Source organism: Podarcis bocagei (genome assembly GCF_964188305.1).
Source record: "Podarcis bocagei genome assembly, chromosome: 11".
Taxonomy (NCBI): domain Eukaryota; kingdom Metazoa; phylum Chordata; class Lepidosauria; order Squamata; family Lacertidae; genus Podarcis; species Podarcis bocagei.
In genome coordinates this window covers 13,704,258-13,723,044 of record NC_138136.1, presented here as the reverse complement: position 1 = coordinate 13,723,044, position 18,787 = coordinate 13,704,258, and the positions used below count along the sequence as shown (strand labels likewise).

Here is an 18,787-nt window from a genome sequence, read left to right as displayed (position 1 = left end):
AAAGCACCAGCTTGAGTGATATATCCGAAACGGCAGAGGGTAGGTTGTGACTGTCACCACAAGAAAGCAGTTTGGCCCTATCTGAAAGCGCACCCACCCACCCACACCAGCTGCTACATTGCGTTTCCTGAGAGAACCCTTTCCCCCCCAAACTACAATTCCCAGAGTCCTTTGGTGTGCGTGTGTGTCTGTGTGTGAGGGGGAAAGGCGAGGTTACGACAAGCATAAAGCCGTTTCAATTTGTGGTGCAGACGCCTCTTGCTGGTCGCTGGACAACACCCCGCCTCCCCCCCGTAGTCAGCCAGCCAGCCAGCCGGTCTTCCCCCGTCTTGCCCCCGCTTTGGCGCGCCTCTTCCCCGCCTCGGGTCCCCCCAGGCCGCTCATGCGCGGTTCTCCTCGCAGTCCGCCGAAGCGCCTTCGCAGCCCCTCCGAGACGCGTCTCTCGACCGGCACTCGCTCCGTGTCAGCGGGCTGGGGAGGAGGAGGAGGAAGAGGAGGAGGTCCTACCCATCTACCCTCCCGCTTGCCGGGGCTGGGGGAGAGTGAGCAAGAGCCGCCGCCGCCGCCGCCTCATCCCTCCGCCACCCGGGCTGCTGCTGCTCCGTCTGCGCGGGCTTCGCCCCTCCAGGCAGACCGAGGCCGAGCCGAGGGCGCAAAGCGAAAGGAAGCGAGCGGAGACGGCGACGCCTCCTTTCCCCCGGCCGCCTGCCTCTTCGCCCGCGTCGGCTTCAGCGCAGCTTCCTCTCCGCCATCCCCGGAGCTGCGGGGAGGGGAGCCGAGACCAAACGCGACAGGACGCCGGTGCAGAAAGGGAGCGAGACAAAGGAGGCTGCCGGAGAGGTGAGTGGCGGGCGGAGAGAGCGAGACGCCTTGTTAGGGACGCTTCCCCCCTTCCTCCCCCGCATTGCTTAGGAGGGTGGTGTCGGAGAGACCAGGTAAGTCCCCCCCCCGCCTTCCCCTCCCCTCCCCCGCAATCGCATCCCGCCTATCCAGCCTGCAGCGGCGAGAAGGCACTGATGGAGCGGCGCGCTCGGGCTGCGTAAAGGTGGCGGTGGCGCAGGGCAAGGATCGTGGCTGCAAGAATGCTCAGCCCTTGGCGATATAAGGTGCTCTTCTTGGGAAGCTGGGAGAGGTACCGGGGTGGGTGGGTTTTTTCCCCCCTTCCACCTTTGCGTCTCCCCAGCGGTGTGGAGTCCGAGGCCTCCCCATACCCTGGCACCCTCGGCTGCAGCCCTATGATCCGTACTGGGGGCTGGGTGGGGGTGAAAGTCTGGGTGTTTCGTTTTTTCTCCTAATCCGTCCTCGGCTCCATGGCGCTGCCCTTTCCTTCCAAGGGAAAGGAGGGGTGCCGAATGGGAAATAACATGGCAAGAAGGTGAAGTCTCAAATACCAAACACGCGCACACCCCGACAAGAATTCAGAGGCAATAGGGGGAAGCGTCAGAAAAAAGGGAAAGCGTTGGCTGGTTTTTGTGTGCTTTCTGGGGATGGAGCTAGCCAGCCATGCTGGCAGGAGCTGGGTAGGTCTCGAGGTGCCATACCAATCGGCACCTCTGCCATTTTCAGGAAATGATACCCTATCGAGTCTTCTTCGTATATGCAGAGGTTGGAAAGAAAATGATGGTTTTCTGTTTTCTCTGAATTCTGCCATTGATGGGCTCAGTAAGTAAAGGGACGAGAGTCTTCGCTCATTCCTCTCCCACTCAAATAGCAGAGCAGAATATGGACAGCATTCATGTGTTGCATTTTCCTTATGGGGTTAAAGCGATAGAAGGTGCACCCACCCTCCCATTTATTTACAATGTCTCAAGATGCCAGGTTCGTTCTTGCAATAATTGCTGCCTGGGAAATCGGGAGCGTGTGATCTTTTAGTAGCCAGCGTGCACTTGACGGAAGTGGACAACGTCAACAGTTGCAAATTTTTTAATTGCTGGTTCTGGGTGAAGGCAATAGTCACGAGGGAGAAGGTGGTGTGTACAGGTTGTTCAGCAGCAGTATTTCCTGGACTCAAGGACGAATGGAGGCTTCTTTACTTCTGTAGTTTGTTTGGTGTGTGTTTTTCGTTGGGAGAGAGGGTGTGGTCGTTATGCCTCTGTGATGCAGCACTGCTAAGCATTGCGTGGAAGCAGGAGGCTGCTGCTTCTGCATGTGGAGTAGAAACAGATCTTGCAGGGCGGAGGGAAGAGATGTTACCTTAGGCTTAATTTCCGAAGCTCCCACTGTCAAAGCAATATACTAAAATAAATGCTTAGAAGAGAGGAAGCTAGCTAACAGTATGTGCTAAACCTCCCCATAAAAATAGATTTGATTATATTATAATATATATATTCCAGTGAATATATATTCAGTGATATTCAACTAAGTTATACCCACTGAAATTAATTAACCTAAGTTAGCCATTTTCATTAATTTCTATGAGAATTTTTACCAGTTGGCTTAAAACTCTCAACATTCAGCAACAGCTCAGTCCCATTCATATTTACTCGGAAGATATCACTGTCTGAGATTCATGAGGCTTCATTCCGGATAAGGCTGTAAGTCATATATCCATTTACCTGGAAGTAATCTCCACCGGGGCTTGCTTTTCAGTAGACACAGAGGTGTCTTTAGGATTTTGGCCTGAATTTATTGAGACTCCTTTTGTGTGATGAATTTCCCCATTCACAGATGATTTCTCCAAGCTGCTGCAAAATGCATGGATCCTAGCTCCAGAGTGGCCAGTCTGATGAAAATTAAAGGGTGGTGCATGCTTTGAAGTGAATATGCTTTCAAATCAAATCCTGCCTTTTCTTAAAGAGATGCGGTTTAAATACAATGGCATAGGCATATCTACAGATAATGGAAATGTACCTGTTACTCTGAACTGAAACCTAACCTGGAAGCAGTGACTGTGATAATGCTAAGCTAGATCTTTCTAAATGAGTTCATGTTTTAAGGATACTTTAAAAAAATAATAATGAAGGAAACTAACTAGTTTGGAATATTTTGATTATATTCATTTTCAAGATTTATTCCCAGATCATGTTTATATATGGATTCATATTGTTTATGACACAGGTATATTTGGACATGAACATGACTGTACAAGTGTGTGTTCTTCTTTCTCTCTTTGACCAGTATACTCATTATTTATTATTTATTGTACTTAAGCCCCATTCTTGCCCTCCAGCAAGGAATTCAAGGCAGCAGACATGGTTCTCTCCTTTCTCATTCAATCCCCAGGTGTAACAACCCTATTAGATTAGTTAGGATGAGCAGCAGTTAATGACCCAAGTTTAGCCAGTGAGCGTCATGTCTGAGCAAGGATTTGAACCCACATATCCTAGTCTGACACACTAACCATTATACCACATTGGTTCCCATTGGGTAGACATTTCCAGCACTTGTATTGGGCAGAATGAAGGGAATACGCTGGTGTGGCCATTCTCATGTTCTGCCTGGACACTGAGGTCTAGTGCCGAGGGCCTTCTGGCGGTTCCCTCACTGCAAGAAGTGAGGTTACAGGGAAGCAGGCAGAGGGCCTTCTCGGTAGTGGCTCCTGCCCTGTGGAACGCCCGCCCACCAGATGTCAAAGAAAAATAACTACCAAACTTTTAGAAGACATCTGAAGGCAGCCCTGTTTAGGGAAGCTTTTAATGTTTAATAGGTTATTGTATTTTAGTGTTTTGTTGGAAGCCGCCCAGAGTGGCTGGGGGGACCCAGCCAGATGGGCGGGATATAAATAGTAAATTATTATATTATTATTATTATTATATTTGGCCTGGGAAAAAAGAAAACCTGGGAATCACTTCGGTTTGTGGTAACTCATTGGCTGGCAACAATGTTATGTTGGAGCTGTAACAAGGCGCTTTAAAGTTTCTTACAGCTACAATGTGATGGCTGTTAAAGTTTACTCTTGCCTATGGTGAGACAGAGGGAGAGAAAGGAAGGACACAAGAGAGGCAGAAAGACCTTCCCTGTCTAATGTAATTTTTTTTTTAAAAAAAACTTGATTTTAACTATTATGTATTTGTTGTTGTTCTTATGCAAGTGACTCTGTCAGGTCTTCAGCTTGCCATTTTTGGCGAGTCATTTCCAGTTGTGTCCTCTTTTCACCTCTCTGGCCCCATGCTTTGTATAAAACTGCTACGCTGCATCTATTGCTGACATGGAAATGTAAACCTGCGCTTTTTTCTGGTGGTGTTACATCCTGGTTTCCCTCATGAAAGGGCAAATCTGTCCCCCACCCTAGCTATAATGCTGCGTTGATTTAGGAGTCACGCCCCCATCCTAAATGTTTGTTTTGTCAACGTGCTCTTTCAGTAGCTCAGCTGATATAGGGTAGAATGTTAATCAATAACCATCGGTTCTGGTTTGATTTCAGCTCAGAAAACGAGATGTTTTATCCTCCTGTTTTCACACAGCCCTCACCTCTAGCCAGAGCTTTCCCAACAAAATAGAATCATAGAACTGGAGAGTTGGAAGGGACCTTGACAGTCATCTAGGTGATAGCTGTCAACATTTCCCTTTTTAAAAAGGAAATTCCCTTATTCCGAATAGGATTCCTCGCAAGAAAAGGGAAAAGTTGACACCTATGATCTAGGCCAACCCCCTGCAATGCAGGAAACTTTTGCCCAAACCCACAATCCTGAGTTTAGGAGTCCCATGCTCTACTGATTGAGCTATCCCAGCTCCTAATAATTCACCTCTCTAGTCATTCAGGCCACATTAAAATCCCAGGCGATCCTTAAATCCCTACACTGGTTTGCTATCTATGGGCATCCATAGCCCCCCTGAATGAACCATAACCCCCAGATTGCCAGCTTTCGCCTTTTAAAAAAAGAGTATGTTTTTAAGGATTTGTGGAATCTGTAGATTTGAAGAGCCTGAGCTATGGGTTAAATGTACAGGTACTGTTTTTCTCACTTTTGTGCGTGAGATACTGCTTTGTAGAAAAATTCCTGGGAATGCCCTTGTTCCTGGATGCAGCATAAAGTTTATGCCATAAACTCTTCCTCCTAACCCTTAAACCCTTCTCTTGCCTTGCACCTCTTAGCACTCTGCTCATATCCCAAAATATTCCTGCTCTGTGGCTTTCACTATTCCAGATCCACCACCCTCATCTGCCCAAAGATCTCCAGCTCCCTTAAATATTTTTTGACCTTTCCTCACCACTTCCCACTTAAATGTGAACCCCTCTTGCAGAGCACTTATGGTACCACCTCTCCTTAAAGCTACCTTTTCTGTGAAGCCTTTGGCACGACCTCTTAGTCATCTCCTAGTGAAAGTAAACATAAATACATGTACTAGAAATGGGGAAATGTGGCAATTTCGTTTCTTGTTTCGTTTTTCCAATCTTAAATCAGTTCTCCACATTTCTATATCTGTTTAGAGTTCTTTTTTAAAAAAATCCTCATAAAAATCAACCAGCATCTTACTGTGAATTTCTCCTAATACACATGTTTTTGTGTGCAGTTTCCCTAATATGCATGTTTTGGCAAAGGCAGTGTCCCTTAGCACAATGCATTTTGTATATTGTTATCACTCATATATTCCTTCTATGCCCACCTTGCCCTAATATGTGCATTTTTGTAAACACATTACATGGCTGGAAAACTACACTACAAAATTGAATGTGTGCGTTTCAAGAAATGGTTGTGTTTCAGTTCATGTGTTTCTTTGGAAAGTGCACATTTTATGCTGTAAACTGCCCTAAGGTCTACAAATCAAACAAACAAATAAAATATTTGGTAGGTTCAGATTCTCCTCCCCCCACCCTATTTCTACACATGTAACTAAAAACTCATTTTTCATTTCCATTCATTGCTTACTTTCCATTTCCTCCATTACTCACCTGTAGCAAATCTTAGATTGGAAGCTCCTTGGGTCAGGGACTTTTCTTTTGGCTCTTGTTCTGCAAAGTGCCGTGCACATTGTTGGCATGGTATACTAATACTGTTAACAGGATGAGGCCATAAAGTTTCTTCTTGGACAATTTTGCCCATTCAATTTCCATTCACTTAATGGAGTTATGTAGGCCGATCAATATTTGATACCTGCCCAGATATCCATAATGTCTTGTTTAATTTTTTATTATGTAAACCCTTTTGGTTTGTTTGAGTCACCTTATTTTCAGCTGCTCTCTTCAGTGCAGTCCTAAAGTAAGCCTTCTCAAAAGTAAACTTTATTGACTTTGACGTGTATCTGAAGAAGTGTGCATGCACACGAAAGCTCATACCAAGAACTAACTTAGTTGGTCTTTAAGGTGCTACTGGAAGGAATTTTTTTATTTTGACTATGGCAGACCAACACGGCTACCTATCTACTACTTTATTGACTTTGTTAGAACTGACTCCGGTAAGTGGGTTTAGGATTGTGGCCTTAGCTATTATTGAAAGCCCCTCAGATACTGTGTTTTCCCCATGTCTCAATTATTTTAGAGCCTTGTGTTTTGCTCTGTGTCTTCTTGTTTCTTGGGTTTACACTGACACTTCCTTCTTTGCCCATGCATGCTGCGTTAGAGATAAGTATTGGGAGAGTGATAAGGCCTTAAGTCATTAAATGTTTCCACAACTGAGGAGTCTTATCAATTTTCCTAGTCATTTAAGTCATTTTATGTGTTCCTTGGATGCAGAGTGGTATATAAATTTAATAAATAAATAAATAAATAAATAATAATAGGTATGCAGGTGGCGCTGTGGGTTAAACCACAGAGCCTAGGACTTGCCGATCAGAAGTTTGACGGTTCAAATCCCTGCGACGGGGTACGCTTGGTCCCTTTTCCTGCCAACCTAGCTGTTCGAAAGCACGTCAAAGTGCAAGTAGATAAATAGGAACCGCTCCTGTGGGAAGGTAAACAGTGTTTCCGTGCACTGCTCTGGTTCGCCAGAAGTGGCTTAGTCATGCTGGCCACATGACCTGGAAGCTGTATGCCGGCTCCCTTGGCCAATAAAGCGAGATGAGCCCCGCAACCTCAGAGTCAGTCACTACTCGACCTAATGGTCAGGGGTCCCTTTACCTTTACCTTAATAATAATAATATTTTTTCACTACAATTTAAAGTAGGTAAATAAATACTTTTGGGACTGGGTCCTTATATATATCAGTAGGTTGTCTCCTTAATTGACAAGCATTAGATTCTCTGCTGGTAGCAATTATCTGTGTTGACTTCACTGCCAGAGCGGGGAGACCATAGTCCTCCAGATACTGCTAAACTAAAACTCCAGTAATCTCTGACCACTGCCCATGCAAACTTGGACTGATGGGAGTTAGAGTCCAGTAACACTGGGCTCCCCACTTTTGAGGGCCATTGATCCCCTACTCTTTCTTTGCCCTCATAAAACTTTCTTATGCCCTAAATGCCCTCGGTCCAGTATACCTGAAGGAGCGTCTCCACCCCCATCGTTCTGCCCGGACACTGAGTACCAGCGCTGAGGGCCTTCTGGTGGTTCCCTTGCTGTGAGAAGCCAAGTTACAGGGAATCAGGCAGAGGGCCTTCTCGGTAGTGGTGCCCGCCCTGTGGAACGCCCTCCCACCAGATGTCAAAGAGAAAAATAACCACCAAACTTTTAGAAGACATCTAAAGGCAGTCCTGTTTAGGGAAGCTTTTAATGTTTAATAGGTTATTGTATTTTAGTATTTTCTTGGAAGCCACCCAGAGTGGCTGGGGAAACCCAGCCAGATGGGCGGGGTATAAATTATTATTATTATTATTATTATTATTATTATTATTATTATTATTATTATTATTATAGCATAATCCTATGCATGTTTGCTCAGAGGTGGGCCCTGTCGGGTTCAGTGAGGCTTACTTCCAAGTGGATATGCTTAGGATTGCAGCCTTTAAGCCCTTTTGCAGTTAGACAACTCTGCCCGCTTTATAACTGGCTTGCAGCTTGAACTGCTACTAATTCTGGTTTCAGAAATTCCCAATAGTAGTTCCGTGGTGGTAATTTGCATTGCCTTTACAGAATGCAGCAACTTCCATATTGTTATTGAAAGGGAGTAGAGAACAGCCAATTCTTAGCGTAGAAAGAGAGAAATCGTAGTAAACAGATAATAATTTCATCTGGAAAAGTATAGAAGATGCTAGTTACCTGTGGGAAGAGAATCTGTCTGCTCTCAAAACAATACTAAATGTGAATGCGCCTTCTGAAATCCTGGCCCTCTGCTAAGGAATAACTTTGTCAGCTTCACAAGGTTTTTGTTGCAACCAGTGCTGGCAATCCCTTATGCCCAGTGCTTGTTTTCTCATTTTGACTCAAGAAAACCACCATTTTGTAGTTCAAATCGGGGAAAATAAATACAGTAAATGGACAAAAGTACAAAGAGTCACAAAACGTTTAGGGCAGGCATAGGCAAACTCCAGATGTTTTGGGACTACAACTCCCATGATCCCTAGCTAACAGGACCAGTGGTCAGGGATGATGGGAATTGTAGTCCCAAAACATCTGGTAGGCCAAGTTTGCCTATGCCTGGTTTAGGGGTATGTGTACCTCTGTGTCTCCCCCCCCCCCAGAAAAGAAACACTGCTTACGCCAAATGTGTGTGTGTGTGTGTGTGTGTGAATCCTATTTGTGTGGCAAGAAAACCCAAATGCATTTTCCATAGCTTCTTAGTTTGCCTGAGCTGTTTGCAACACAATACCAATATTAAATTCTGTCGCAACGACTTGTGGGGACAGAAATATGTGCTTGTCCAGGAAATCTAGCTCCCCCCCCTAAAAACTTGGGTCAAACTTTCTTTTTGAGGCTTCTGTTGATATTGTCTACATACCCCCAAACTTCTCTTCACAGCCAAGGTGGTCTAGAAACTTAGGGTATGGCAACAGTTGTCTATTTTGGTAGATTTAATAAGCTTGAGTAGCTCGGCACAGGATTTCTGCCTTTAAAAGGAGAACAAAGAGAACGGGGGTTCTTGGGTCACTGCACATCTGTATCAGATGTCTGAAATCCAGTGCAAGCAACTTTGCTCTGGTACAAAGACTTATAAGCAGTTCCATACCAAATCCCTGCAGCAAGATAAAGCAATCTGCCTAGTGGCCTTTCAGTAACGCTGACCCCTATATTGCTCTCCTGCAGCCTGCTTCACTTGAACTGCCATTATATGAGCAAAGGCTCCTCATGCCTTGTCAGGACAGAAAGACAGCAAGAGTTTTTTCAACATCTTGTCATGGTATTCCTTGCCTATGACAAGGGGGAGAAAATTTGACTGAATTCAGCAGAGAGGGAAGGGCAGTCTGTAACCAAAAGGCAGCAACAGTGTTCAGACTCAGAGGCCTGCTCAGAGTAGCATTAATTCAGATTCATTCATTTCAGTGGGTCTGCTTTGAGTTGGGCATAGCCAAAAGCAACCCAGTGTTGCAATCGGAGTAGACCTATTAAAATCAGTGATGTCTATTTCCCTGTTGTATCTCTTCAGGGTGGCATGCATTCTTTCTTACGGCACAATTTTTTTTTAAAGAGAAATGGTTTTGCAGTAAAGTGTAAGAAAAATAACATGTTGACATGGTACAAATCGGTATAATTAGCATTTTCATGAGTGAATGCCATATTGTCCCCTAGAAGCATGTAATGGAAAATGGATTGCGGACATAAAATCAATTAACCTCTGCCTTGTAAATAAACCACTAATTGTGACCGAGGCTACTGGTTGTCACTCTTGTTGATAGTGTTCGGCTTTATTTTTTTAAAATATATGATTTCCACCTGCTTCATCCTTCCCTTCCTTGGTTTGCTCTTGTTCGAATCCCAAATCAAGAATGACTTTATTTAATTGTTTGGAAGCTGGATCAATAATGTGGCACCTTTACTACTCTATTAAGCTTATTTGTATTAGAATTTTAAATGAGATTTGCATTGACATTTTAAGCGGTTCTGGTCTCCTTTCTTTAGAGGTGATTAACACATCAGGGTTAGAAATGAAGTATGAGGTTGATGCATTACTGATACACCTTAAATAAAATGATCTCTTGGATGCTGGTGTGCCCTAAAATTAGATGTTTAATGGTAGCTTACTACTTCAATTTGTGCCATATTTATTTTGAGATGGATTTGGGACCACCATGGTGGCTAATAATAATAATAATAATAAATTTATATGCCCCCCATCTGACTGTGTTGCCCCAGCCACTCAACCAAAGTGGCTTGCGATAGAGAGAATATATACAAATTGAATATTGGCTGTTTGCCAGATATAAAAACTTACAATGTCTGGACCACTTCTGAAGTTGGTTCCCAGTTTCATGCTGAATCTTTGTATCAGTAGGAAAACTTTCCTTACAGGGCTTGTTCAGGGCTTTGGATAAGTGGCCACATCCCTGATTACTTCTGCTGTTCACTGGAAAATGTGCTGCCTGCCACCAAGTAATTGTGAATGTGCTCGGGACAGCTTGTGTTTCTCCCATGCAGCTGCATCCTCAAGCTGCTCCATGCAGACAGACTTTCAAATGTGTGAACCGGTCCAGCATCATGCTAGTTAAGTGAAAACTTAGAAGGGTAGTTGATGATATAGGGGGATTTAGAATATGAATTCATTAATTGCATCATGCTGGTCAACTTTACATTGTGTATACGTAGCTACTGCATCCAACTGACACTCTGTGCTCTGGCAAGTGGGTTATTCTTAAATTTCCGCTTTTAAAACTTGATTTGTCATAGGCTATCCAGGTTGACGTGGGTGGCGCTGTGGTCTAAACCACTGAGCCTCTTGGGCAGGGGTCAGCAAACTTTTTCAGCAGGGGGCCGGTACACTGTCCCTCAGACCTTGTGTGGGGCCCGACTATATTTTTTGGGGGGAAATGAACGAATTCCTATGCCCCACAAATAACCCAGAGATGCATTTTAAATAAAAGGACACATTCTACTCATGTAAAAACACACTGATTCCCAGACCATCCGCGGGTCGGATTTAGAAGCCGATTGGGCCGGATCAGGCCCCTAGGCCTTAGTTTGCCTACCCATGCTCTTGGGCTTGCTGATCAGAAGTTCGGCGGTTTGAATCCCCGCGACGGAGTGAGCTCCCGTTGCTCTGTCCCAGCTCCTGCCATCTAGCAGTTCGAAAGCATACCAGTGCAAGTAGATAAATAAGTACCACTGTGGCGGGAAGGTAAACAGTGGTTCCATGTGCTCTGGTTTCCATCACGGTGTCCTGTTGCGCCAGAAGTGGTTTAGTCCTGCTGGCCTCATGATGTGTCAGTGGACAAAGCTGTCTGTGGACAAACGCTGGCTCCCTTGACCTGAAAGCAGGATGAGCGCCACAACCACCCGTGGTCATCTTTGACTGGACTTAACCATCCAGGTGTCCTTTACCTTTTACTTTTATGCCTATGATCTTGTCTGTCTGCTTAATGCATCTGATGAAGTAAGCTATTGACCAGCAAAAACTCAGCCCACATATAAACCAGTTAGCCTCAAAGGTGTCACAACATTTTAATTATATATTTGTCATCTGGCTGCTACAGACTTAATGTGGCTCTTTTTCTTGAACAGTTAGCTTAAGTGGTTCCTTAGATGTCAAGATGATTGATTTTTGCTTGCTCCAAATCTTATCTAATGTATCTTCACAGTAGAGTACTTGTACAATAGTAGTACTTTATGACACAAGTAGGGATAAAATATTTAATTCTCTGCAACTATTTTCGGGCAGAACAATGAGCCATTTGTTCTCTCTCTGTATAAAACAGGATCCAGAGACAGCAAGCCATTTGTTTGCAGAATAACTAGAGGTCACACGTGGCTTCTAAACATACTAATGTATTATAAGGTTATAATTAATTGTGTAATTCTTGCTTGCAGATGAATTTCTCTCTTCCACTCTTCCTCTCAGGTTCAGTTTTCATAGCAACTCAAATCTGTGAAGTACACAATTCTTCAGATAGGGAGATTGTGGTGTTAGGCAGGTAGTATTTCATATTCTTCTGCATCCATTTTAATATAGGTATATGCCGTGGCATATGTATATATTGAATGAAATAAGAAATAAGAAAATATTTAGCAAAACCCTTCCACCGATGTTTAGAAAACTGTTGTATAAAAACAAACTATTGCGTGTGTGTTTTGGTTTTTTTCTTTCTTTCTTTCAATCGAGCACAATAATCTTTTGTACTTGTTTAGACAGCTTTGAAAACTAGCTTGTTCATAAGAATATTGATGTTGTCGATCTTCATTAGTTGTAGAACGTTTTACTTTTTGTTTTACGGAAGGGGAGACATTATCTGACCCATAAGCCTTTGTCCCCTGTATTACCTTACAAAATCATGATTGATTGATTTATATATACTGTAACCTTTACATTAGTGACAACCAGGTAGATTGAGATCTGCTGCAAAGGCTTCTGTCTTCCGATACTTACCGTATTTTTCGGACTATTGGACGCACCGGTCCATAGGACGCACCTAGATTTGGGGGGGGAAATAAAGGGGGAAAAATTTATCCCCCCCCCGCCAGGCACGGGGCTGGGGCGGGGAAGCCCGAGCTTCCCCCTCCCCCAGAACGGGACCCAGAGCCATGCCGAAGCTGCGCGCAGCTTTGGCATCGCTCTGGGAGCTTGCGGGGCTGGGGGAGGAGGAAGCCTTCCGCCAGCCTCCAAACCAAGTCGGGGGACAGCGGGAATGGCGCGCTGCGCCTCTCCCGCTGTCCCCCGAGTTTGCGGGGCTGGCGACGGGGAGGAGCAGGCTTCTCCCCCCGCCAGCCTTCTAACCAAGTTGGGGGACAGCGGGAAGGGCGCGCTGCGCCTCTCCCGCTGTCCCCCGAGCTTGTGGGGCTGGCGGTGGGGCTCTCCTGAAGCCTGGAGGTTGTGGGGCTGGTGGGGGGGAGAAGCAGGCTTGCTTCTCCCACCCCCAGCCTCCAGATCAGGTCGCGGAATAGCGGGATGGCGGAGCGCTGCCATCCCGCGATTCCCCGACCTGATCTGGAGGTTGTGGGGCTGGTGGGGGGGGAGAAGCAGGCTTGCTTCTCCCACCCCCAGCCTCCAGATCAGGTCGTGGAATAGCGGGATGGCGGAGCGCTGCCATCCCGCGATTCCCCGACCTGATCTGGAGGTTGTGGGGATGGTGGGGGGGAGAAGCAGGCTTGCTTCTCCCACCCCCAGCCTCCAGATCAGGTCGTGGAATAGCGGGATGGCAGAGCGCTGCCATCCCGCGATTCCTCGACCTGATCTGGAGGTTGTGGGGATGGTGGGGGGGGAGAAGCAGGCTTGCTTCTCCCACCCCCAGCCTCCAGATCAGGTCGTGGAATAGCGGGATGGCGGAGCGCTGCCATCCCGCGATTCCCCGACCTGATCTGGAGGTTGTGGGGATGGTGGGGGGGAGAAGCAGGCTTGCTTCTCCCACCCCCAGCCTCCAGATCAGGTCGTGGAATAGCGGATGGCGGCGCTTCGCCATCCCCCTATCCCCCGAGCTTGTGGGGCTGGGGGGGGGGAGAAGCAGGCTTGCTTCTCCCCCCGCCAGCCTCCAGATCAGGTCGGGGAATAGCGGGGTGGCGGCTCTGCAGCTCCCCACTGTCCCCAGCTTTTGGGTGCAGGCTGCTGCCCGCAAGCCTTGCGAGCCCGCGGGACATCCCGCCGGGCTTGCAAGACTTGGGATAGCTTCCTGAAGCCTGGAGAGCGAGAGGGGTCGGTGCGCACGGACCCCTCTCGCTCTCCAGGCTTCAGCAAAAGCCTGCATTCGCACCATAGGACGCACACACATTTCCCCTTCATTTTTGGAGGGGAAAAAGTGCGTCCTATAGTGCGAAAAATACGGTAACCGGTGCTAAGTGAACTTTAAAAGAAAATAAACCTCTGGGTAGACTTACCTTCTGCTAATCACTTCTGTCAGCTTTCACGTTCCTCGCCTAAAATAGTATTAGTCTGATGCCTTTTACTTAGATAAGGAAAACTGTTGACTAAATAAACACTTTGCTACTTTCCCTCCAAAATATATTTACAGTACTGTAGACTTGAAGCTAAAATGACCAAATCTTAAGAGTGCTTTATTTTGTCTCGTTTTTAAAAGTTTATTCCATCACTGAATTTGGATTCCCAGAAGTTAGAATGCAGTTACTAACTCTCTGAAAGGAACTTGATATTAAGTTGTTTACAAGGTACGTTCGTGAGAATTGTGTAGTTCACATTCCCCTTTCTGTGTCTAAGGAGATTTCATGATCCATGATGCCAGAAGGAATTTTGGTACAACAGTGGCAATTTGTCTAACCACTGTGGTTGTAGATGCTTATGCAAAACACAGTGGTCAGAGACTTTCATTTGCTTCCATGCCTTATGCTTGGCAATGCATTAAGTACTGTGCATTAATCATATCAAGTCATGATTTCTCCCTAATTCCTTTGCAATCTTTTGTGTGCCCCTCTTCATCCTCATGCAATTGCATGAAGCCACTGTGGTTCAAATGATGATTCTTTGCCTTTACAAATTGTTTGCAGAACCAGTTTACCATGTGGTCATTCAAAAATATAGTAAGGCAACTTTGTAAAGATACAACTAAGCTTCAAAAACCATCTGCAGATTTCTTTTTCTCTGGTGAATAAGAGATTTGTTCCAGTAGGGTGCATACTCAGGTGTTACGCTTAGTAGATCCTGTGGGAACGCTTGAGGACAGAACAGTAGAGACATTGACATTTAAGACTAGAATGGAAAGTTTAAACATAATTATTTGTTTAGGTTGCCTAATGTAAGTTATGTAATTACATGTAGGTATAATGTTTGGAAAACTACTAGTTGCGTTACTCAAAGCATTCATTATTCTCTCTGCCCAGTACAGTACTTTGAAATTAAAGATCTCTATAGAGAAGACATTAAGTCTCCTACACCCAAAATATAATGTTGCTGGGCAAAGCATGTACTGGAATGTTGTAACTTCTAGGGAAACATCTCCATTAGTATCAAAAATAATTATTTGTTAGTGCAAAAGTTCAGGGGATGCACACCTGATCTGGTCTGGAATACTTTGTTGTGTCTGTTGTATATTATTCTAACAAGCTGTGGGTTTTTAAAATAAAAAATATGCCTCTTGTCCTGTCTGAAATAACAGACCTTTTCCCAATTCCCTTGTATGCTTTTTCCTTACCATAATTCAAGGTAAGGGTGGTATTGTGGGCAGTGCCTTCTGGGGAAGGGCGCTGCAACTTATTTTTCTAGCATTTCCTCCCCCTTGCTCCTGCTCTCAAGTTAGGGTGTGTGTGCCAGGGAGAGAGGTCTATTGGAAAAGAGAGTTTTTAGAAGGACTGTATTCAAGTTCCACTTGCGTTATTAATTCACTGTATGGGCAAGTCGCTCTCTCTGAGTTTCAATTCCCCACAAACAAAATCATGTCCAAATTGGGATGTTGCGAGGGCTAAGTACAATAAAGGCTGTGAGGTTCTTTGCAAAAAGAAAAGTTCCATGTATATGTTAAAAAAGAAAGAAAAGAGGTAAAGGACCCCTGGACGGTTAAGTTATTAAAAAACCACGCCCTAGCTCAATACTTTCTGCAGTACTGACACTGACTGCCACAAATAGACATTCTTGCTAAGCTTCTCCTGCTTCTCCTGCTGTTTCTGCTTTGGCCAAAGATAAAGTTAAAGGACCCCTGGATGGTTAAGTGCAGTTGAAATTGACTATGGGGTGTGGCACTCATCTCTGCTTTCAGGCCGAGAAAGCTAGTGCTTGTTCACAGGCAGCTTTCCGGGGTATGTGGCCAGCAGGACTAAACTGCTTCTGGCATGACGGGACACCGTGACAGAAACCAGGGCACACGGAAACACCATTTACCTTCCTGCCACAGCGGTACCTATTTATCTACTCGCACTAGTGTGCTTTCAAAGGGCTAGGTTGGCAGGAGCTGGGACACAACATCGGGAGCTCACCCTGTTGCGGGGATTTGATCCGCCAACCTTCTTTCTGATTGGCAAGCTCAAGTGGCTCAGTGGTTTAGACCACAGCGCTACCCGCATCCCAAATAAACAAGCACGCAATCACTGATAGGTCCACCTGCCATTGTGAGGCTCAAAGCAATGAAGATGATGCCTCCCCAGCTGTTGCCATTGGCTGTGGGTTTCTTATGATGTCACAAAGGCACTTGGCAACTGAGCGGATATAAAGGCAGGCCAAGGGGAAAGCCCTTTTCTGTTTCCAGCAGGACACACCTGGCAATGGATGTGACATTCAGCACTGCCCAGGTTTCTTCCACTTGGAGGAGGCAAATTGGTGAATGGAAGGAGGCAATCCTTTGGCAGTGGGATTCTAGGGAGCGATAATAAGGCAAGTTTCCTTGCTTGAAGGCTGCTGGTATCCGTGGTTGGAAGCTGGTGGACGTCTCATGATGGACCTAACAGTAGCTTCTGGCACAATGGAACACCATGACAGAAACCAGAGCACATGGAAACACAGTTTCCCTTTCCGTTGCAGAGGTATCTATCTACTTGCACTGATGTGCTTTTGAACTGCTGGGTTGGCAGGAGCTGGGACAGAGCGACGGGAGCTCACCCCATCGCGCGGATTTGAACTGCCAACCTTCCAATTGGCAAGCCCAAGAGGCTCAGTGGTTTAGACCACAGCACCATCTGCATCCCTTTACCTTTGCCATGTATATGATAAATTCCACAGAGGTGATGGCAATAAGTAGCTTGTAGCTTGCTAGACCCATTGTTCAGGTTCTATGGCTCCCAGTAAGTCCATGTAGGTAAGTGAGAGAGGGTGTTTGTTGGGTTTGTTTGTTTTTTGGAACATTACTAGCTTATTTTTCAAATTTCAATTTTTTATTTATTGTGCCCATGGGTCTAGAGCAGGGGTGGCTAGCCTTTTTTTTTGGGCCCAGCCACATTGAGGGTTGATTACCCCTCTGAGGACTGCATGCCATCATTTGTGCATGCCTGTCATACATGTGCAAACTGACACAGCACATGCACACAGTGGAGGGAACAGAGAGACTCGGTAGCATGCATGAACACACTCAGCAAGCACGCTATCTCTCCCTACCCCAACAGCGCCATGCAGAGGAAAAGCACAGCAGATTTGCTCTCTAGGGTCCTGCTGGGACCATTATCATCATTATTAATTGAATTTATTTACTGCCCTATACCTGCAGGTCTCAGGGTAGTTTACAGAATAAAATCATAATATAAGACTGCAAAATCCATAATCAAAATAATAATAACAACCCAATAACCCACTCCCCCCAAAACCCCACATTTTAAAAAGGCATAGGATGTCAATCAGATCAACCAAATACCTGGTTAAAAAGGAACGTTTTTGCTTGGCGCCTAAAGGTGTATAATGAAGGTGCCAGGTCAACCTTCCAGGGGAGAGAATTCCACAGACAGGGGGCCACTGCAGAAAAGTCCCCGTTTTCATGTTGTCATCTTCCGAACCTCTTGAGGAGGAGGCACGCAAAGAAGGGCCTCAGAAGGTGATCTCAGCTGCCGTGTGGAAGAAAAAAAAACAGCTCCAGTTGGCAGTCATTGATGGCTGCCAAAAAAGATATAGTGGCTTTCAATTGTCTTTGATAGCAGGTGCTTTGACTGCTCTCAGTAATAATTGTGACTCTCTTTAGAAGTCAGCCACAGAAATTCACGTGGAAGCAAAGACACAGTCTTCTTGTGAACACGGGTCACAAGAAGCAGTTTTGGGGTGCAGTTTGGACAGTAAAATATCCCAGAACCAGAGCAGACACAGCAGACAGCACTTGAAACTATATGGTCAGTGCTAAAATGAATCAAGTCTCTCTAGCAGGAAGCTACAAGCATTTTACACCTGTTGCTTGAGATTTGGAACATGGCCTATCTCATAATAGCCAAAATTGCAGTGCTCAGCAAGCAAGCGGTCATTTCTATTCCTGAACCAGCTTCTGGGGAGAAGAAGTGAGACAGTCACAAAGTTATCTACGCATGCAAAATGCAGCTGTGTTTACAACTGTCTGATTACGCAGGTAGAGGGCTAAATTGCAAGCCAATTACAATAATAAATACAAAGTGTTATAATAATAATAATAATAATAATAATAATAATAATAATAATAATATTATTATTATTTATATCTCGTCCTCCCCAGCCGAAGCCGGGCTCAGGGCGGCTAACAACAATCAAATAATCCCACATTCTAAAAACATTTCATTATAAAAATTAATTAAAATCAAATTGATGGCAACAGTTAAGCAAAATTCTGTGCCGATTGCCAGAGGAGGGAGTCAGGCTGCACCCTGACCAAAGGCCTGATGGAACAGCTCTGTCTTGCAGGCCCTGTGGAAAGATGGCAAGTCCCGCAGGGCCCTAGTCTCTTGTGACAGAGCGTTCCACCAGATTGGAGCCACAGCCGAGAAAGCCCTGGCTCTAGTTGAGGCCAGCCTAACCTCCCTGTGGCCTGGGACCTTCAGGATGTTTTATAAATTGCATTTGGATAGCATAGCTCTTCAGTGTCTCAGATATGGACTAGGTTTTTGGGTGTGTTTTAAAAATCTCATTTTATACAATAAGGCACTTAATTTTGTGATTGAAAAGCAGCTGCAGCTTTTCTCATCGATAAGAAAAGTGTTTGTTTGTGAATGCCACTTCATATTTACTTCAATGTATCTGATACCGGATGTATCTGAATTTTGTGTGTACGTGTGAAACTTAAACATAGCACCTGGAAGATATTGGTTGTACTCTTTTAGTTGCAATGTGAATTAACTGAGTTTCATTCATGCCATGGGGAGAGGCATAACTTTTAAGGGACTTCTATAATTCTCACTCCTGCCTGTTTTCATAACGCTCAGAGCTAGTCAGAATAGTTATCTCTGCCCGTGGAATTTGTGGAAGTCACTTTCATTTAGAGAATGTGCTGTTAGGTTTTTTATTTA

At 45.2% G+C, this 18,787-nt stretch overlaps 1 protein-coding gene and 1 long non-coding RNA gene across 5 annotated transcripts in view; one reads left to right on the top strand and one right to left on the bottom strand.

Annotated features, from left to right (window-relative positions):
* The first annotated feature begins 272 nt into the window (after positions 1-272).
* Positions 273-18,787, top strand: part of CDC42SE2 (CDC42 small effector 2) — a 95,534-nt gene continuing 77,019 nt past the window's right edge. The window contains exon 1 of one of the 4 annotated variants that reach the window (XM_081213941.1): positions 273-840. In XM_081213941.1, the coding sequence (XP_081070067.1) occupies positions 383-840 (458 nt within the window). In that variant the 5' untranslated portion in view covers positions 273-382. Of the gene's footprint in view, positions 841-914; positions 936-983; positions 1,107-18,787 lie in introns of those variants that run through there. The other 3 variants (XM_081213944.1, XM_081213942.1, XM_081213943.1) reach the window with 3 other exon arrangements.
* Positions 11,375-15,459, bottom strand: LOC308597865. Its single transcript, XR_014013226.1, has 2 exons — positions 13,772-15,459; positions 11,375-11,829 (listed from the first exon to the last, which is right to left on the bottom strand). It is a non-coding gene; the product is annotated as an uncharacterized lncRNA (long non-coding RNA).